General features: G+C 47.3%; 1 protein-coding gene across 6 annotated transcripts in view; it reads right to left on the reverse strand.

Moving 5' to 3' along the window:
• LOC134890107 (rab5 GDP/GTP exchange factor-like) overlaps nucleotides 1-16,617 on the reverse strand; it is a 34,781-nt gene that overhangs the window by 8,553 nt on the left and 9,611 nt on the right. For all 6 annotated transcript variants that reach the window (XM_063913432.1, XM_063913431.1, XM_063913428.1 and 3 more), the window contains exons 3-4: nucleotides 2,005-2,159; nucleotides 796-941 (exon numbers count right to left, since the gene is read on the reverse strand). In XM_063913432.1, the coding sequence (XP_063769502.1) occupies nucleotides 796-941; nucleotides 2,005-2,159 (301 nt within the window). The remainder of the gene's footprint in view (nucleotides 1-795; nucleotides 942-2,004; nucleotides 2,160-16,617) is intronic.

Consider the following 16,617-nt stretch of genomic DNA (forward strand, 5'->3'; position numbering starts at 1 on the left):
TGACATGACAGGGACACTGTTGGCCTTTGAAGTACTGATTAGGTTTAGTGCTTGGGTGTAACATTAGAAGTGTGGCAGCACCGATTACAGGATGAAAAAAAATATCTGTAAAGACACAAACTATGTGGAGCTCCATCTGTAACATACTCCTCAGGTTCACACAACTGGTCATATTTTCACCCTTTATCACAAAACAATGTGTAGAAATGTCACATCTGCCAGTGCTGTAACACAGATTAATGCTTCTAAATGTCACGAAGATGAGGGTTCATGCTTATTCATCCCCAGCCCCCTGCTAACCTGTGACTAGAATATTAAGGATAAGATTGGTTCAGCTGCGTCTGTGCGTTGTTACTAAATTATGCATGTATATGTCTGTCTCATATGTTCCATCAATCATAACCTGTGAAATCAAGCTCTTCTGTACTTTCTACTCTGGCCTTTCCCGAATAATGTCCCATCTGCTCCAGTGAAAAGTTCCCTGTGTGATTTCACTGCTCTTGATTTATACTGTGATAGGTGAAATAGCTTGTCGCTGTAGCACACAATGAGATGTTCTATGTACGCCACACTTGTGTACTAAGATGACATGAGTATTTAGGAAGAAATCATTCATAGCTAATAGTCCATTTGAAGTCAGACATCATTGCTTCCAACTTACATCCCCCCGTTGGTCCTGCCCAAGCCAACATCATGCATTGCAACATGTTAAGACTCTATGCTGTCAAAATATATATATTTTTTTAAATGCAACTTTCTACAGTTTGATTACCATCTTTTCTGCACGAGACTGACCTCAGCCTTTTGTATCCTTTGAATAAAATTGGTGCAGTGAGTCCAGAGCTGTTGGGCATCTGGTCTGCGCAGAGTTTTGAGGAAATCTGAAAAGTCTCCTTCCGTCAGTGAGAGAAGACTTGTCCGGGAGAGAGGGCAAACCAGGTCTGCAGTATAACAATGACACTACACTTAAGTCTTGCATTATGTTACATTACCTAAGAAAAACTACATCATGTATCACAATGAAACCCTAATTATATTGCCTCTCACAAAGCACAGATCTGATTGGTTATAATGATTTAACAACCAGAACCATCTGATAACATTCATATAGTAGTGAAAACAAGTTGCATATGACTGTTTTCCTAATTACTGTAAGACCCCTTTCACACAGAAAATCAAATTACCGGGTCAAGCACTTTGTCCCAGCAATACCCTTTTCAGTGAGAAAACCCGGCAATTACTCGGCATTTCAGTGCCGTACCGTGTTGCCAGGCTCTATCTGACCCCCCCTTTCACACAGAGGAGCAAATTACTGGGTCAAGAATTTCCACCCGGTAATTTGCGGATCAACACAGGTATTTTGTCTGTGTGAAAGGATCAGTCCGGGTCGAAATTCCTGCGTCTCCAACCTTGGTAAATTCCAGGGTCGAAGTCCCGGGAATTTCAACCTGGGTTGGCCCTTTCGCAAAGAAAAACGACCCGTGTTTTTGGTAAAATTACCAGGTAGAAATGCTTCACCCGGTAATTTCATTTTCTGTGTGAAAGGGGTATAATTTGGATCAACACACGTCCTTTTTCTGTGTGATAGGGTCAACGCAGGTCGAAATTTCCAAGACTTTGACCCTGGTTTTTACCAGGGTCGAAGTCTTGGGAATTTTGACCCGGATTGGCCCTTTTTACACAGAAGAAATACCCATGTTGTGTTGATCGCAAATTACCAGGTAAAAATACTTGACCCGGTAATTTGCTTTGTGTGTCAAGAATGGGTGGCCTGACTGGAACCTAGAAAACGAAAACAACCCGACACTCAAATGCCGGGTAAAAGCCGTGACTTACAGCTTTTTCTGTGTGAAAGTGGTATTAGTTACTACAATTCTTGCTCTTCCTAGTTTCGTGAAAGCACTATATTCTTAACAGGTCTGATTATGAGGTTTCATGTACAGAGAATAAGATCAGCGCATGCATGCTTGCAAAGGTAACCCAACTAAGAAGAAAAGTACTTACTGGTTACAGTTTGGTATGTATTTGTATTCCGAGTATATTGCTGATCACTCTTGACCTTAATGTCATTGGTGCTATCTTGAAAATGATATTTTCTGCTCAGGTGCTGCGTGTTCACCGTAATATCTGGTTTCATTTGTAGATTTTCTGTGTGATTCCTAAAAGTGAAGTGAGGATCACATCAGACCAGACCATGAGAGGCCCCATGGAAAATGTACCAGTTATTTTTGAACGCAAACTTGGAAATATAAATCTCACTATATACACATGATTGAGAGCACAGCTGTAGAGCTCATTGTGTATAAACTACAGGCTTCTTTTACATGGGAAGATATTTAGTGGACGCATTCCTCCCAATATACCTCCTTATAGTGCAGATTTTAAATTTTTTTAAAGACAATAAAAAATGTATTGTCAGAATAAATGACATTACATCAGAGGCTCTAGAACGCGGTCCTCAAGGCACCCCAACGGTCTAGGTTTTAAGTTTATCCATACTTGGCCACAGGTGACTTAATTAGCACCTCAGTCAATTTGATTTAACCATCTGCGCTGAGCCATGGATATGCCTAAAACCTGGACTGTTGGGGTGCCTTGAGGACCGCGTTTGAGAACCTCTGCATTACATTTAAACTAATTAATATAACTAATATTATATATATATATATATATATATATATATATATATATATATATATATATATATATATAATCACCACATCTATTCCATACAGCGGCACTCAGAGACTTGGTAAAGTGAAAAAATACTTTTACTGGATCGTCATGATAAGTTGCATTCCAACGTTTCGGGGCGCAACCCGCCCCTTTGTCAAGGTGAGCAAACAAACAAGTGACTTGTTTGTTTGCTCACCTTGACAAAGGGGCGGGTTGCGCCCCGAAACGTTGGAATGCAACTTATCATGACGATCCAGTAAAAGTATTTTTTCACTTTACCAAGTCTCTGAGTGCCGCTGTATGGAATAGATGTGGTGATTTAAATGATGTTTCAGAGGGCACCGGAGCAAGTTACCACCTGGTAGGTGAGTGCCGATCCGTTCACAGCAATTATATATATATATATATATATATATATATTATAAACTAATTAATTTGAAAATACAGAGGTTACCGATTTTGGGTATACAAAATCAAATAAAACAGTTTTGGTAAAAATTGAAATAAAGGAATGTAGAGAAAGGATAACCTAGAATCCAGAACATGACCACCCATAGGCAATTGTAAGAGGTAAGAGTGTATAGGAGGAGGCCACACAATATTCTTTTACAACAGATGTAGTAACTATACTGAACAGCAGGGTACGCCATAGTCTCCAACTACGGCAATAAAATCCCTTCAAATTAAGCTACTGAATCATATATGTAGGCAGTGAGTTTCTCCATTTAAATGTAGTACCAATTAGGTGTAATTACTTGAAAGAGGGGTCAGGGGGCAATTTGTTTTAAATAAGAGAGTCAGGCATTTGGTTGACAGTAGGATGTCTGTGACCAGTAAATTCAGAGTTAGGGTGAATGGGGAAAGGTTACATTAGAACGGGTTGTGTATGAGTTACCGGTGAACGGTATGCTGGCATTCAGTATACAGACGACAGCATCCCGACAATTGAAATCCCAACAGGGGTGAGCTAGCTATGTTCTCCCCTCTCCCCTACCCCTCCCTTCCCACAGCTTAACCTTAACCTCCCCTTTGGTGCCTAACCCTAACCTCCCCTGTTCTTTCCTAAACGTAACCCACCTTTCCCGTAGCCTAAACCTAACCCTCCTCCCTTAGTGCGCAAACCTAACTTTCCCCCGATGGTGCCTAACCCTAACCCCTCTCACCATAGCCTAACCCTCCCCTCTCTTAGCCTAACCGTAACCTCCCAGTGTCATGTCTAAACCTAAATCCCCCCCCCCCACCCCTAAACCTAGCCCTCCTGCTATACTCACGGTTGGGATGCCAGCTGTTTGGATGCCAGCGTCGGTGTCCTGACTTTTTCAAGATTCTGGCATCAGTATTCTGACGGGTGTCGGGATTCCGGCATCAATATTTCAGCTGCCGGGATCCGGTCAGCTGCCATCTTGACCGGATCCCCCTAGAATACACTTATACTTTGGATCTGGTTGCATAGAGCATGCCATGATTTGGGTAATGAAGGAGATCAAACTTGCCCAGAATGATGTGATCAAAGTGGAGTCCAAAAAGATATGTAGGAGTGTAACTCTTCCTCCACATTCTCCCCAGCAGAGGTGAGACAGATGGCAAAATATGTTAACATTTAGGCACCACCGATACATAGATTCAGGGCCGTTCTAAACCTTGTGGAGCTCCGGGTGAAGGGTCCTTTGACACCCCTTGCCGCCACCACCTCCACCACCACACACCCCTACCCCTCCAAATATTATAAATAGGGACAGTGCACGCCAAAGGCTCATGCCAAAAATACGGGGCACAGCTTCATGCGGAAGGGGCGTGGTCACAGAATAGTACCAATTCACATTATACCGCAAAGTAGGGTCTGTTATTCACATAACACCACACAGTTGTAGCCCTTATACATAATATGCCACGCATTAGTACTCCTTATATACGTTACGCCACACAGTAGAGCAGAGGCGGTACTGCACCCGGCTCTTGTCACTGAGCAGAAGCAGGCATTTTGGTGTCACCCCTCAGCGGGTGACACCTAGAGCCCATTATGCCACATACGTTACACCACAGTAGAGCCCCTTCATTATGCCATGATAGATCCTCTTATATAAAGTATTTTACACCACAGTAGTGCCACATATACACATTACACCACAGTAGAGCCCTTTATACATGTTGCACAACAGTAGGATCGCTTATACATGTTACACCACAGTAGAGCCGCTTATACACATTACACCATAGTAGAGCCTTTTATACATGTTACACCACAGTAGGATCGCTTATACACGTTACACCACAGTAGGATTGCTTATACACGTTACACCACAGTAGAGACGCGTATATACATTACACCACAGGAGAGCTGCTTATACATGTTACATCACAGTAGAGCCGCTTATACGTGTTACACCACAGTAGAGCCACTTATATACATTATGCCAGGGTAGAGCCCTTCTACAAGTTACACCTCAGTAGAGCCGCTATGGAAGTAGTGGTGTTTAACTACTTGTTCAATTCAAATAATTTAAAACTAAACACTATATCCCTTGCTCAATCCTGGTCCACTCACTCCCTGTTAGCCTCTCAGAGCTTGCTTTTTTCACCCCCTATATTTACCACTCCCGTTTCCCTCACGCAGCCCCTGCATCTCCATCCCACTTACCTTGGAACTGAGGTTCAGGCACTCCTTGCACAGTGCCTTCCTGCAGCAAACAGGGGGTTTGAGGGACTTTAAGAAAACCCAGAAGCTCATCACAACCTTATGGCTGCCCACATGCCCAGGATGCTGATCAGGAAGAAGTACAGCTGCAGACTGGCCGGGCTGAGAGACAGAAAGCCTGTCCTCCCACTGGGAGCAATGCACATATATTGGTAAGCTGCTCAATGGAAGGTCGAATAAGTACAGCATTTATAAGTACTTTAGTATGACCACGGCTTCTAGCTGAATAGATGGCCAGCTTCTTTTAAAAACGTATAGCCGGGATTATATTTCGAATTATCACCTGTTTCTTTTTCTGGAATAAGGATACATAAATAAGAGTATTTTATCTATGAATACCAACAAGTTAAACTAAGAACGGCGCTGTGAATATTTCAAAGCTTTTTTTTGTATGTACTGTAAGTTGGTAACTTGTAAGTGAGAAAACGCCTCTGTTAAGGGGAAAAATAGGATTTTAATACCTACCGGTAAATCCTTTTCTCTTAGTCCGTAGAGGATGCTGGGGACTCCAAAAGGACCATGGGGTATAGACGGGATCCTCAGGAGACATGGGCACTTTAAGACTTTAATGGGCGTGAACTGGCTCCTCCCTCTATGCCCCTCCTCCAGACCTCAGTTATAGGAACTGTGCCCAGAGGAGACGGACATTTCGAGGAAAAGGATTTTGTTAAACTAAGGGTGAGATACATACCAGCTCACACCACAACACTCCGTACAACATGGCATTTAACTAAAACCAGGTAACAGCGTGAACCAAAGAGATCAGCAACAGGCTGACCTTAACCGAAACACAACCTTTGTGCAACAAAAGCAATAACCATTAACAAGTACTGCAGAAAAAAGTCCACACTGGGACGGGCGCCCAGCATCCTCTACGGACTAAGAGAAAAGGATTTACCGGTAGGTATTAAAATTCTATTTTCTCCTACGTCCTAGAGGATGCTGGGGACTCCAAAAGGACCATGGGGTTTATACCAAAGCTCCAGACCGGGCGGGAGAGTGCGGATGACTCTGCAGCACCGATTGAGCAAACATGAGGTCCTCATCAGCTAGGGTATCAAACTTGTACAATTTTGCAAAAGTGTTTGAACCCGACCAAGTAGCTGCTCGACAAAGTTGTAACGCCGAGACACCTCGGGCAGCCGCCCAAGACGAGCCCACCCTCCTAGTGGAATGGGCCTTCACCGATTTCGGTAACGGCAATCCAGCCGTAGAATGAGCATGCTGAATCGTATTACAGATCCAGCGTGCAATAGTCTGCTTAGAAGCAGGAGCCCCATCCTTGTTGGAAGCATACAGGACAAACAGCGCCTCTGTTTTCCTAATACGAGCCGTTCTGGCTACATAAATTTTCAAAGCTCTGACCACATCGAGAGACTTTGACTCAGCCAAGGCTTCAGTAGCCACAGGTACCACAATAGGTTGGTTCATGTGAAACGAAGAAACCACCTTTGGGAGAAATTGTTGACGAGTCCTCAACTCCGCTCTAGCTACATGGAAAACCAAGTAGGAGCTTTTGTGAGACAAAGCCGCCAACTCTGACACCAAGTGAGAAATTTCAACTCAACCTTTTGTAGAGGTTCAAACCAATGCGACGTAAGGAACTGTAACACCACGTTAAGGTCCCATGGTGCCACTGGGGGCACAAATGGAGGCTGGATGTGCAGCACGCCCTTCACGAAAGTCTGTACTTCTGGAAGCGAGGCCAATTCCTTTTGAAAGAAAATAGATAAGGCCGAGATATGCACTTTAAATGGAGCCTAACTTAAGGCCCGCATCCACACCAGCTTGCAAAAAATTGAGAAAACGACCCAGCTGAAATTCTTCCGTAGGCGCCTTCTTGGATTCACACAAAGACACATATTTTCTCCAAATACGGTGGTAATGCTTCGCCGTTACCTCCTTTCTAGCTTTCAGTAGAGTGGGGATGACCTCTCCGGGAATACCTTTTCGAGCCAGGATTTGGCGTTCAACCGCCATGCCGTCAAACGCAACCGCGGTAAGTCTTGGAACATGCACGGCCCCTGCTGTAATAGATTCTCTCTTAGAGGAAGAGGCCAGGGATCTCCTATGAGTAATTCCAGAAGATCCGGATACAACGAGTATCGCCTGAACCCTTGTTCTTCTTATGATCCTTATCACTTTTGGGATGAGAGGAAGTGGAGGGAACACATAGACCGACTGAAACACCCACGGTGTCACTAGAGCGTCCACAGCTACTGCCTGAGGGTCCCTCGACCTGGAACAATACGTCTGAAGCTTCTTGTTGAGGCGAGATGCCATCATGTCTATTTGAGGAATTCCCCAACGACTTGTCACTTCTGCAAAGACCTCTTGATGAAGACCCCACTCCCCTGGATGGAGATCGTGTCTGCTGAGGAAGTCTGCTTCCCAGTTGTCCACACCTGGAATGAAGACCGCTGACAGAGCGCTTGCATGTTTTTCCGCCCAGCAAAGAATCTTTGTGGCCTCCGCCATCGCCGCTCTGCTCCTTGTTCCGCCTTGGCGGTTTATGTGCGCCACCGCTGTTATGTTGTCCGACTGAATCAGGACAGGTAGGCCGCGCAGCAGATGTTCCGCTTGTAGAAGGCCGTTGTAGATGGCCTTTAATTCCAGAATGTTTATGTGTAGACAAGCTTCTTGGCTTGACAATTTTCCCTGGAAATTTACCCCCTGTGTGACCGCTCCCCAACCTCGGAGACTTGCATCTGTGGTCACCAAGATCCAATCTTGGATCCCGAACCTGCGACCCTCTAGAAGGTGAGAAAGTTGGAGCCACCACAGGAGAGAAATCCTGGCCCTGGGGGACAGACTTATCTTCCAGTGCATGTGTAGATGGGACCCGGACCACTTGTTCAACAGGTCCCACTGAAAAGTTCTTGCATGGATCCTGCCAAACGGAATGGCCTCTTAGGCCGCCACCATTTTCCCCAGCACTCGAGCGCATTGATGAATCGACACTCTTGCCGGTTTCAGAAGCTTCTTGACCATGTTCTGGATTTCCAGAGCTTTTTACAACGGGAGAAAAATTCTCTGTAGTTCCGTGTCCAGAATCATGCCCAATAACGACTTTGGCAAATTTAGGAGCCAGCTATGTTGTTGCAGAACTGTCAGGGAGAGCGCAACGTTTTTTAGCAACTGCTCCTGTGATCTCGACCTTATCAGGAGATCGTCCAAGTACGGGATAATTGTGACCCCTTGCTTGCGCAGGAGTACCATCATTTCCGCCATTACCTTGGTGAAAATCCACGGGGCCGTGGAAAGACCAAACGGCAACGTCTGAAATTGGTAGTGACAATCCTGAACAGCGAACCTCAGGTACGCCTGATGTGGAGGATATATGGGGACATGTAGGTAAGCATCATTTATATCGACTGACACCATAAAATCCCCCCCCCCCCCCCCCCCCTCCAGACTGGAGATCACTGCTCGGAGAGACTCCATCTTGAATTTGAATCTTTTTAAATACAGATTGAGGGATTGAGCCATCCGGTTTCGGGACCACGAACAGGGTTGAATAAAACCATTCCCCCCGCTGTAACGGGGGTACCGCGACAATGACTTGCTGCCGACACAGCTTTTGTATTGCCGCACACACTACCTCTCTTTCTGGAAGAGAAGCTGGCAAAGCCGATTTGAAAAATCGGTGCAGAGGCACGTCTTGAAACTCCAGTTTGTATCCTTGGGTCACAATTTCCAGCACCCAAGGATCCAGGCCCGAGTGAACCCAGACCTGACTGAAGAGCTGAAGACGCGCCCCCACCGTTGCGGACTCCAGCAGCAGAGTCCCAGCGTCATGCGGTGGATTTGGCAGAAGCCGGGGAGGACTTCTGCTCCTGGGAGCTTGCCACAGCCGGCGATCTTTTTCCTTTTCCCTTACCTCTAGCAGCAAGGAAAGAGGACCCTCGTCCTTTCCTGCTTTTTGTTACCGAAAGGACTGCATCTGGTATTGAGGGGTTTTCTTTTGCTGTGGAGGGACAAAAGGCAAAAAGGACGACTTACCCGCGGTAGCTGTAGAAACCAGGTCCATGAGGCCTTCACCAAACAAAACTTCACCTTTGAAGGGCAGAGCCTCCATAGCCTTTTTAGAATCAGCATCACCATTCCATTGATGCGTCCACAACGCCCTCCTAGCCGAGATTGCCATGGCATTGGCCCTTGAAGCCAAGAGGCCTACATCTCTCGCAGCGTCCTTTAGATAGACTGCAGCGTCCTTGATGTGACCCAGCGTCAAAAGCACGCTTTCCCTATCCAGGGTGTCTATTTCAGATGACGAGTTATCTGCCCACTTTTCAATAGCGCTACTCACCCATGCCGATGCCACGGCCGGCCTGAGCAGCGTACCCGTAGTGACATAAATAGACTTCAAGGTAGTTTCCTGCTTATGATCGGCAGGATCTTTAAGTGCTGCTGTGTCCGGGGACGGTAGCGCCACCTTCTTGGACAAACGCGCCAGGGCTTTGTCCACCGTAGGGGAGGATTCCCACCGTAACCTATCCACCGAGGGAAATGGATACGCCATAGAAATCCTCCTGGGAATCAGTAGTCTCTTGTCAGGAGATTCCCAAGCTTTTTCAAAAAGAGCGTTCAGTTCATGAGAGGGAGGAAACGTTACCTCAGGTTTCTTTCCCTTAAACATACAGACCCTTGTCTCAGGGACAGCGGGGTCTTCTGTGATATGTAACACTTCTTTTATTGCCACAATCATGTACTGAATACTCTTAGCCACCTTAGGATGTAACTTGGCATCATTATAGTCGACACTGGAGTCGGAATCCGTGTCGGTATCTGTGTCTGCTATCTGGGTAAATGAACGTTTCTGGAACCCTGAGGGGGTCTGAGATTGTGATAAAACATCACCCATGGATTGTCTCCATGCTTGGTTCTGAGCCTCAGATTTGTCCAACCTCTTGTGCAACAAAGCCACACTTGTATTTAAAACACTCCACATCTCTACCCAATCAGCAGTCGGCGGTGCCGACGGAGTCACTCCCTCATTCTGTTCAGCCTCCACCACAGCCTCCTCCTGGGAAGAGCATTCAGCCTCAGACATGTCGACACACGCGTACCGACACCCACAAACAAACTGGGCTATAGGGGACAGACCCACAGTAAGGCCCTTCAGAGAGACAGAGAGGGAGTTTGCCAGCTCACACCAAGCGCCTCACCGGTCTGAAAGAATTAAATAATGCCCCAGACCTATAAGCGCATTTATATAATAGTAACCAACACCAAATTGCTGTGCGCCCCCCCCTTGTTTTTTGCCCCCTGTTACTTGTGACAGCAGTGAAGGGCCAGGAGCAGCGTCTCTGCAGCAAGCTGTGGAGATAAAATGGCGCTGGTTAGAGCTGGAGGACGAAGCCCCGCCCCCTCAATGGCGCGCTTGTGTCCCGCTTTTCTTTATACTGGCGGGGGTCTGTATACAGTGCCTATGCACTGTATACCAACTTGCCAGTCTCAGTTAGAGGTTTTATTGCTACCCAGGGCACCCCCCCTGCGCCCTGCACCCATGTAGTGCCTTGTGTGTGTGGGAGCAATGGCGTGCAGTGCGACCGCTGCGTGGTACCTCAAGGAAGAACTGAAGTCTTCTGCCGCCTCTGAAGTCTTCTTGCTTCTGCTACTCACCCAGCTTCTTACTTCAGGTTCTGTGAGGGGGACGGCGGCACGACTCCGGGAACGAACAGCTAGGCTATACCAAGTGATCAGACCCTCTGGAGCTAATGGTGTCCAGTAGCCTAAGAAGCAGAACCTTTGAACTCAGAGAAGTAGGGCTGCTTCTCTCCCCTCAGTCCCACGATGCAGGGAGCCTGTTGCCAGCAGTGCTCCCTGAAAATAAAAAGCCTAACAAAAGTCTTTTTTAGAGAAACTCTGTAGAGCTCCCCTAGTGTGTGACCAGTCTCCTCTGGGCACAGAATGTAACTGAGGTCTGGAGGAGGGGCATAGAGGGAGGAGCCAATTCACACCCATTCAAAGTCTTAAAGTGCCCATGTCTCCTGCGGATCCCGTCTATACCCCATGGTCCTTTTGGAGTCCCCAGCATCCTCTAGGACGTAGGAGAAAAAATTAATCATATTATTTATTCTTGCTATACACTAGTCAGACCTAGCTAAAGGTAGAAAGCATCACAGGCTCAGCATCGTGTCGTGGATGGTAATTTGCATCTCTTGGTGCAATGCTAACAGATGGAAGAGACAAATGCTCTGAAAAGCATAGAGAAATGTTAAGGATTGTTATTTGGTGACCCTTTCTAACCCTGGATGCTACTAAGATCCTCATTCACTCACTGGTGGACTACTGTAATCTCCTCCTATCTGGCCTCCCTGACAACCGCCTCTCTCCACTTCAAGCTGTCCTCAATGCGGCTGCCCGACTCCTCTTCCTCAACAAACAAACTGCATCTGCCATCCTCCTTTTACAAGCCCGGCACTGGTTCCCTTTCAGAATCTAATTCAAGCTTCCTACACTCACGGTAGCCCCTTTCAGACCACCAGCTTTGAACAGGGGTTATTGGCACATGAGCGCGCATAACCCATGTACCCAGGGCCGGACTGTGACCAAAAATAGGCCCTGGCATTTTTGAAGCACACAGGCCCACCTCGGTGTTAGCATCTGACTCCTCCCCTTACTATTCCCGACTCCTCCTACTTCTTAGTCTATGCTCTTACAAATATAAATTAATATTATACCAACATACAAGTGTACATCATTCTGTATTAAAATACACACAACCATTGGTTGAAGTGGAAATGTTGAAGTGGGGGTATGGAAAAAAAAAAAAGGTTGTAACTAAGCGCGCGCGCTCCAGAAAAGGGGCGTGGACACGCACGTGCTCCATTCACTAGAATGAGAGTGTCTGTGTGCACTCCCGGCGGGGCTAAGCGGCGACCAATCAGACAGAGAGTGTCCCATAGAGGTACTGTGTGCGTGCGCCGAAGGCGCGCGCGCGCCAAAAATATGGGTGTGGCCAATTAAAATGGGACGTGATACACAGACATATATGCCCCCAATAGTACAGTGCCAGATACACAATTGCCCCCACAGTGCCAGGTTTGCAAATGCGCCCACAGTGCCAGGTATGCAAATGCCCCCACAGTGCCAGGTATACAAATGCCCCCACAGTGCCAGGTAAACAATTGCCCCCACAGTGCCAGCCAATTGCCCCCACAGTGCCAGGTATACAAATGCGCCCACAGTGCCAGGTAAACAATTGCCCCCACAGTGCCAGCCAATTGCCCCCACAGCAGTGCTGCTGCTGCTACTCCGGCTAGGATGTGACTGAGGCTGTCAGGAGCTGAGAGCGCGCCAGCGTGGCTATGTCTGGCGGCGTGTAGCGGACTTCAAACCAGCCGCCGGTTCATGAGCCAATCAGAGCTCGCGGACCGGCAGCGGCGGCTCCTGATTGGCTCACGAACCGGCGGCTGGTTTGAAGTCCACTATACGCCGCCAGACATAGCTGCGCTGGCGCGCTCTCCTCCCCTGACAGTTGAGACACGCTGCCGCCGGACTGAGCGGCAGCGTGTCTCAGTGAGCGCTGGACTGGCCCACGTGGCCATCGCCCCTTCTGGCATTTGCCAGAAGTGCCAGATGGCCAGTCCGGCCCTGCATGTACCCGTGTGGTCTGAAAGGTGCCAGGGTAAATATACCAGGTCAAGTGACCCAGTATTTCAACCCTAGTAGCGAGCAGGGTTGAACTTCTGTGCAACCCGGCTCGCTGTGTGGTGTGAACGGGAGCCGGGTCAATCCAGCCCATTTCCTGCTCACACTGTGTGGACGGGCGGCACTTGGAGATCATGTGCCTGAGGAGGGTCGCACCCTGTGAGATCCCGTGTCAGGCTCTCGGGTGCGACCCGCCTAAGGCGGTCTGAACGGGGTATTACAATGCCCTCACCCATTCCTCTCCCATTTACATCTCTGAATTTATCTCCATTTACACTCCCGTCTGCCGTCTTCACTCCACACATTCATGCCGCCTCTTCTGCCAAATGATTACCTCCTCCAGCTCCCACCTCCAAGCTTTTGCACGTGCTGCTCCCTATACCTGGAATTCTCTGCCTCTCCCTATCAGACTCTCCACCTCCCTACAAAACCTCAAACGGGCTCTAAAGACGTACTTCTTCACCAAACCCAGCTGTCGCTCATCCTAATACTCTATTTCATGCTCACTATCTATCCCATCTGTGTCACCCCTGTCTGTCTGCCCCGCCCCTTTAGAATGTCAACTCTCACAAGCAGGGCCCTCTTCCCTCATGTGCTTTTCCTTCTCTTTCTTATCTATCATCTACTCCATGTTCCCTACAATGGCACCTAACCCTTGGTTTCTGCCTCTCTGATGTTAATTTCAGGGTCAGAACTGTAGCCATATACCAAAGTGACCACAACATCATGAAGAGCTAAAGAAGCAGGTTTTTGTTTTACAGGAGTTGTGAGAATTTTTATGCTGCTTCAGAGCTCATTTGGCGGACGGCCGCCGACTGGTTCTATATCCTCTCTAAACAATAGTGGATATATATATATATATATATATATATATATATATATACACTATCTCTGGGATACCTCAGAGGTGGAGTTTATTCCCGATTCTCCTCCACTTTATCAGGGTTATATGCTAGCTCATCTGCTCTTTACCAGGGAAGAAATCCCTTCATGTTTCAAGACAGACAAAGTGATGCTTCTAGCAAATACCTACCACATACCAATCAGAAGGACTTTTAATACTCAACTTCTTTATTATTTTTAGATGCTCAATGCCCTCTTTTTTTTTTTTCTTTTTTTTATTCAATACATTTTTATTGAGTTTTGTAAAATCTGTAGACACAAACATTAAAAGGAAATAAATATTACGGTTACAACAAAATACCAAATTGTGTGGTCGCATTGTTTGTACATGTAGCATAGACCGTTAAATGCCATTAAAAGTTCTGACCTCAATGCCCCCTTTACTGCTTTAAAGAGCTGCCTCCTCTACCACTGATGATGCCTTGCTCTCCCACTGGGTGGACGGGCAGGCTAGGCTGCCTCATAAAGAAGTCGCCAAATTAAAACTGTGGAGCTAAGGTCTCCTCCTTATTAGTTGATTATTGTGTAAAAAGCAGGAGCTTAACAATAAGAATTTACTTACCGATAATTCTATTTCTCATAGTCCGTAGTGGATGCTGGGAACTCCGAAAGGACCATGGGAAATAGCGGCTCCGCAGGAGACTGGGCACAAAAGTAAAAGCTTTAGGACTAGCTGGTGTGCACTGGCTCCTCCCTCTATGACCCTCCTCCAAGCCTCAGTTAGGATACTGTGCCCGGACGAGCGTACACAATAAGGAAGGATTTTGAATCCCGGGTAAGACTCATACCAGCCACACCAATCACACCGTACAACCTGTGATCTGAACCCAGTTAACAGCATGATAACAGACGAGCCTCTGAAAAGATGGCTCACAACAATAATAACCCGATTTTTGTAACTATGTACAAGTATTGCAGACAATCCGCACTTGGGATGGGCGCCCAGCATCCACTACGGACTATGAGAAATAGAATTATCGGTAAGTAAATTCTTATTTTCTCTGACGTCCTAGTGGATGCTGGGAACTCCGAAAGGACCATGGGGATTATACCAAAGCTCCCAAACGGGCGGGAGAGTGCGGATGACTCTGCAGCACCGAATGAGAGAACTCCAGGTCCTCCTCAGCCAGGGATTCAAATTTGTAGAATTTAGCAAACGTGTTTGCCCCTGACCAAGTAGCTGCTCGGCAAAGTTGTAAAGCCGAGACCCCTCGGGCAGCCGCCCAAGATGAGCCCACTTTCCTTGTGGAATGGGCTTTTACAGATTTTGGCTGTGGCAGGCCTGCCACAGAATGTGCAAGCTGAATTGTACTACAAATCCAACGAGCAATAGTCTGCTTAGAAGCAGGAGCACCCAGCTTGTTGGGTGCATACAGGATAAACAGCGAGTCAGATTTTCTGACTCCAGCCGTCCTGGAAACATATATTTTCAGGGCCCTGACTACGTCCAGCAACTTGGAATCCTCCAAGTCCCTAGTAGCCGCAGGTACCACAATAGGCTGGTTTAAGTGAAACGCTGAAACCACCTTAGGGAGAAATTGAGGACGAGTCCTCAATTCTGCCCTGTCCGTATGAAAAATTAGGTAAGGGCTTTTATAGGATAAAGCCGCCAATTCTGAGACACGCCTGGCTAAAGCCAGGGCTAACAGCATTACCACTTTCCATGTGAGATATTTTAAGTCCACAGTGGTGAGTGGTTCAAACCAATGTGATTTTAGGAACCCCAAAACTACATTGAGATCCCAAGGTGCCACTGGAGGCACAAAAGGAGGCTGTATATGCAGTACCCCCTTGACAAACGTCTGAACTTCAGGGACTGAAGCTAGTTCTTTCTGGAAGAAATTCGACAGGGCCGAAATTTGAACCTTAATGGACCCTAATTTTAGGCCCATAGACAGTCCTGTTTGCAGGAAATGCAGGAAACGACCCAGTTGAAATTCCTCTGTAGGGGCCTTCCTGGCCTCACACCACGCAACATATTTACGCCAAATACGGTGATAATGTTGCACAGTTACATCCTTCCTGGCTTTGATCAGGGTAGGGATGACTTCATCCGGAATGCCTTTTTCCTTCAGGATCCGGCGTTCAACCGCCATGCCGTCAAACGCAGCCGCGGTAAGTCTTGGAACAGACAGGTTCCCTGCTGGAGCAGGTCCTTTCTTAGAGGTAGAGGCCACGGGTCCTCCGTGAGCATCTCTTGAAGTTCCGGGTACCAAGTCCTTCTTGGCCAATCCGGAGCCACGAGTATAGATCTTACTCCTCTCCTTCTTATGATTCTCAGTACCTTTGGTATGAGAGGCAGAGGAGGGAACACATACACTGACTGGTACACCCACGGTGTTACCAGAGCGTCCACAGCTATTGCCTGAGGGTCCCTTGACCTGGCGCAATATCTGTCTAGTTTTTTGTTGAGGCGGGACGCCATCATGTCCACCTTTGGTTTTTCCCAACGGTTCACAATCATGTGGAAGACTTCTGGGTGAAGTCCCCACTCCCCCGGGTGGAGGTCGTGTCTGCTGAGGAAGTCTGCTTCCCAGTTGTCCACTCCCGGAATGAACACTGCTGACAGTGCTATCACATGATTTTCCGCCCAGCGAAGAATCCTTGCAACTTCCGTCATTGCCCTCCTGCTTCTTGTGCCGCCCTGTCTGTTTACGTGGGCGACTGCCGTGATGTTGTCCGACTGG

Source organism: Pseudophryne corroboree, chromosome 1 (genome assembly GCF_028390025.1).
Source record: "Pseudophryne corroboree isolate aPseCor3 chromosome 1, aPseCor3.hap2, whole genome shotgun sequence".
Lineage (NCBI taxonomy): Eukaryota > Metazoa > Chordata > Amphibia > Anura > Myobatrachidae > Pseudophryne > Pseudophryne corroboree.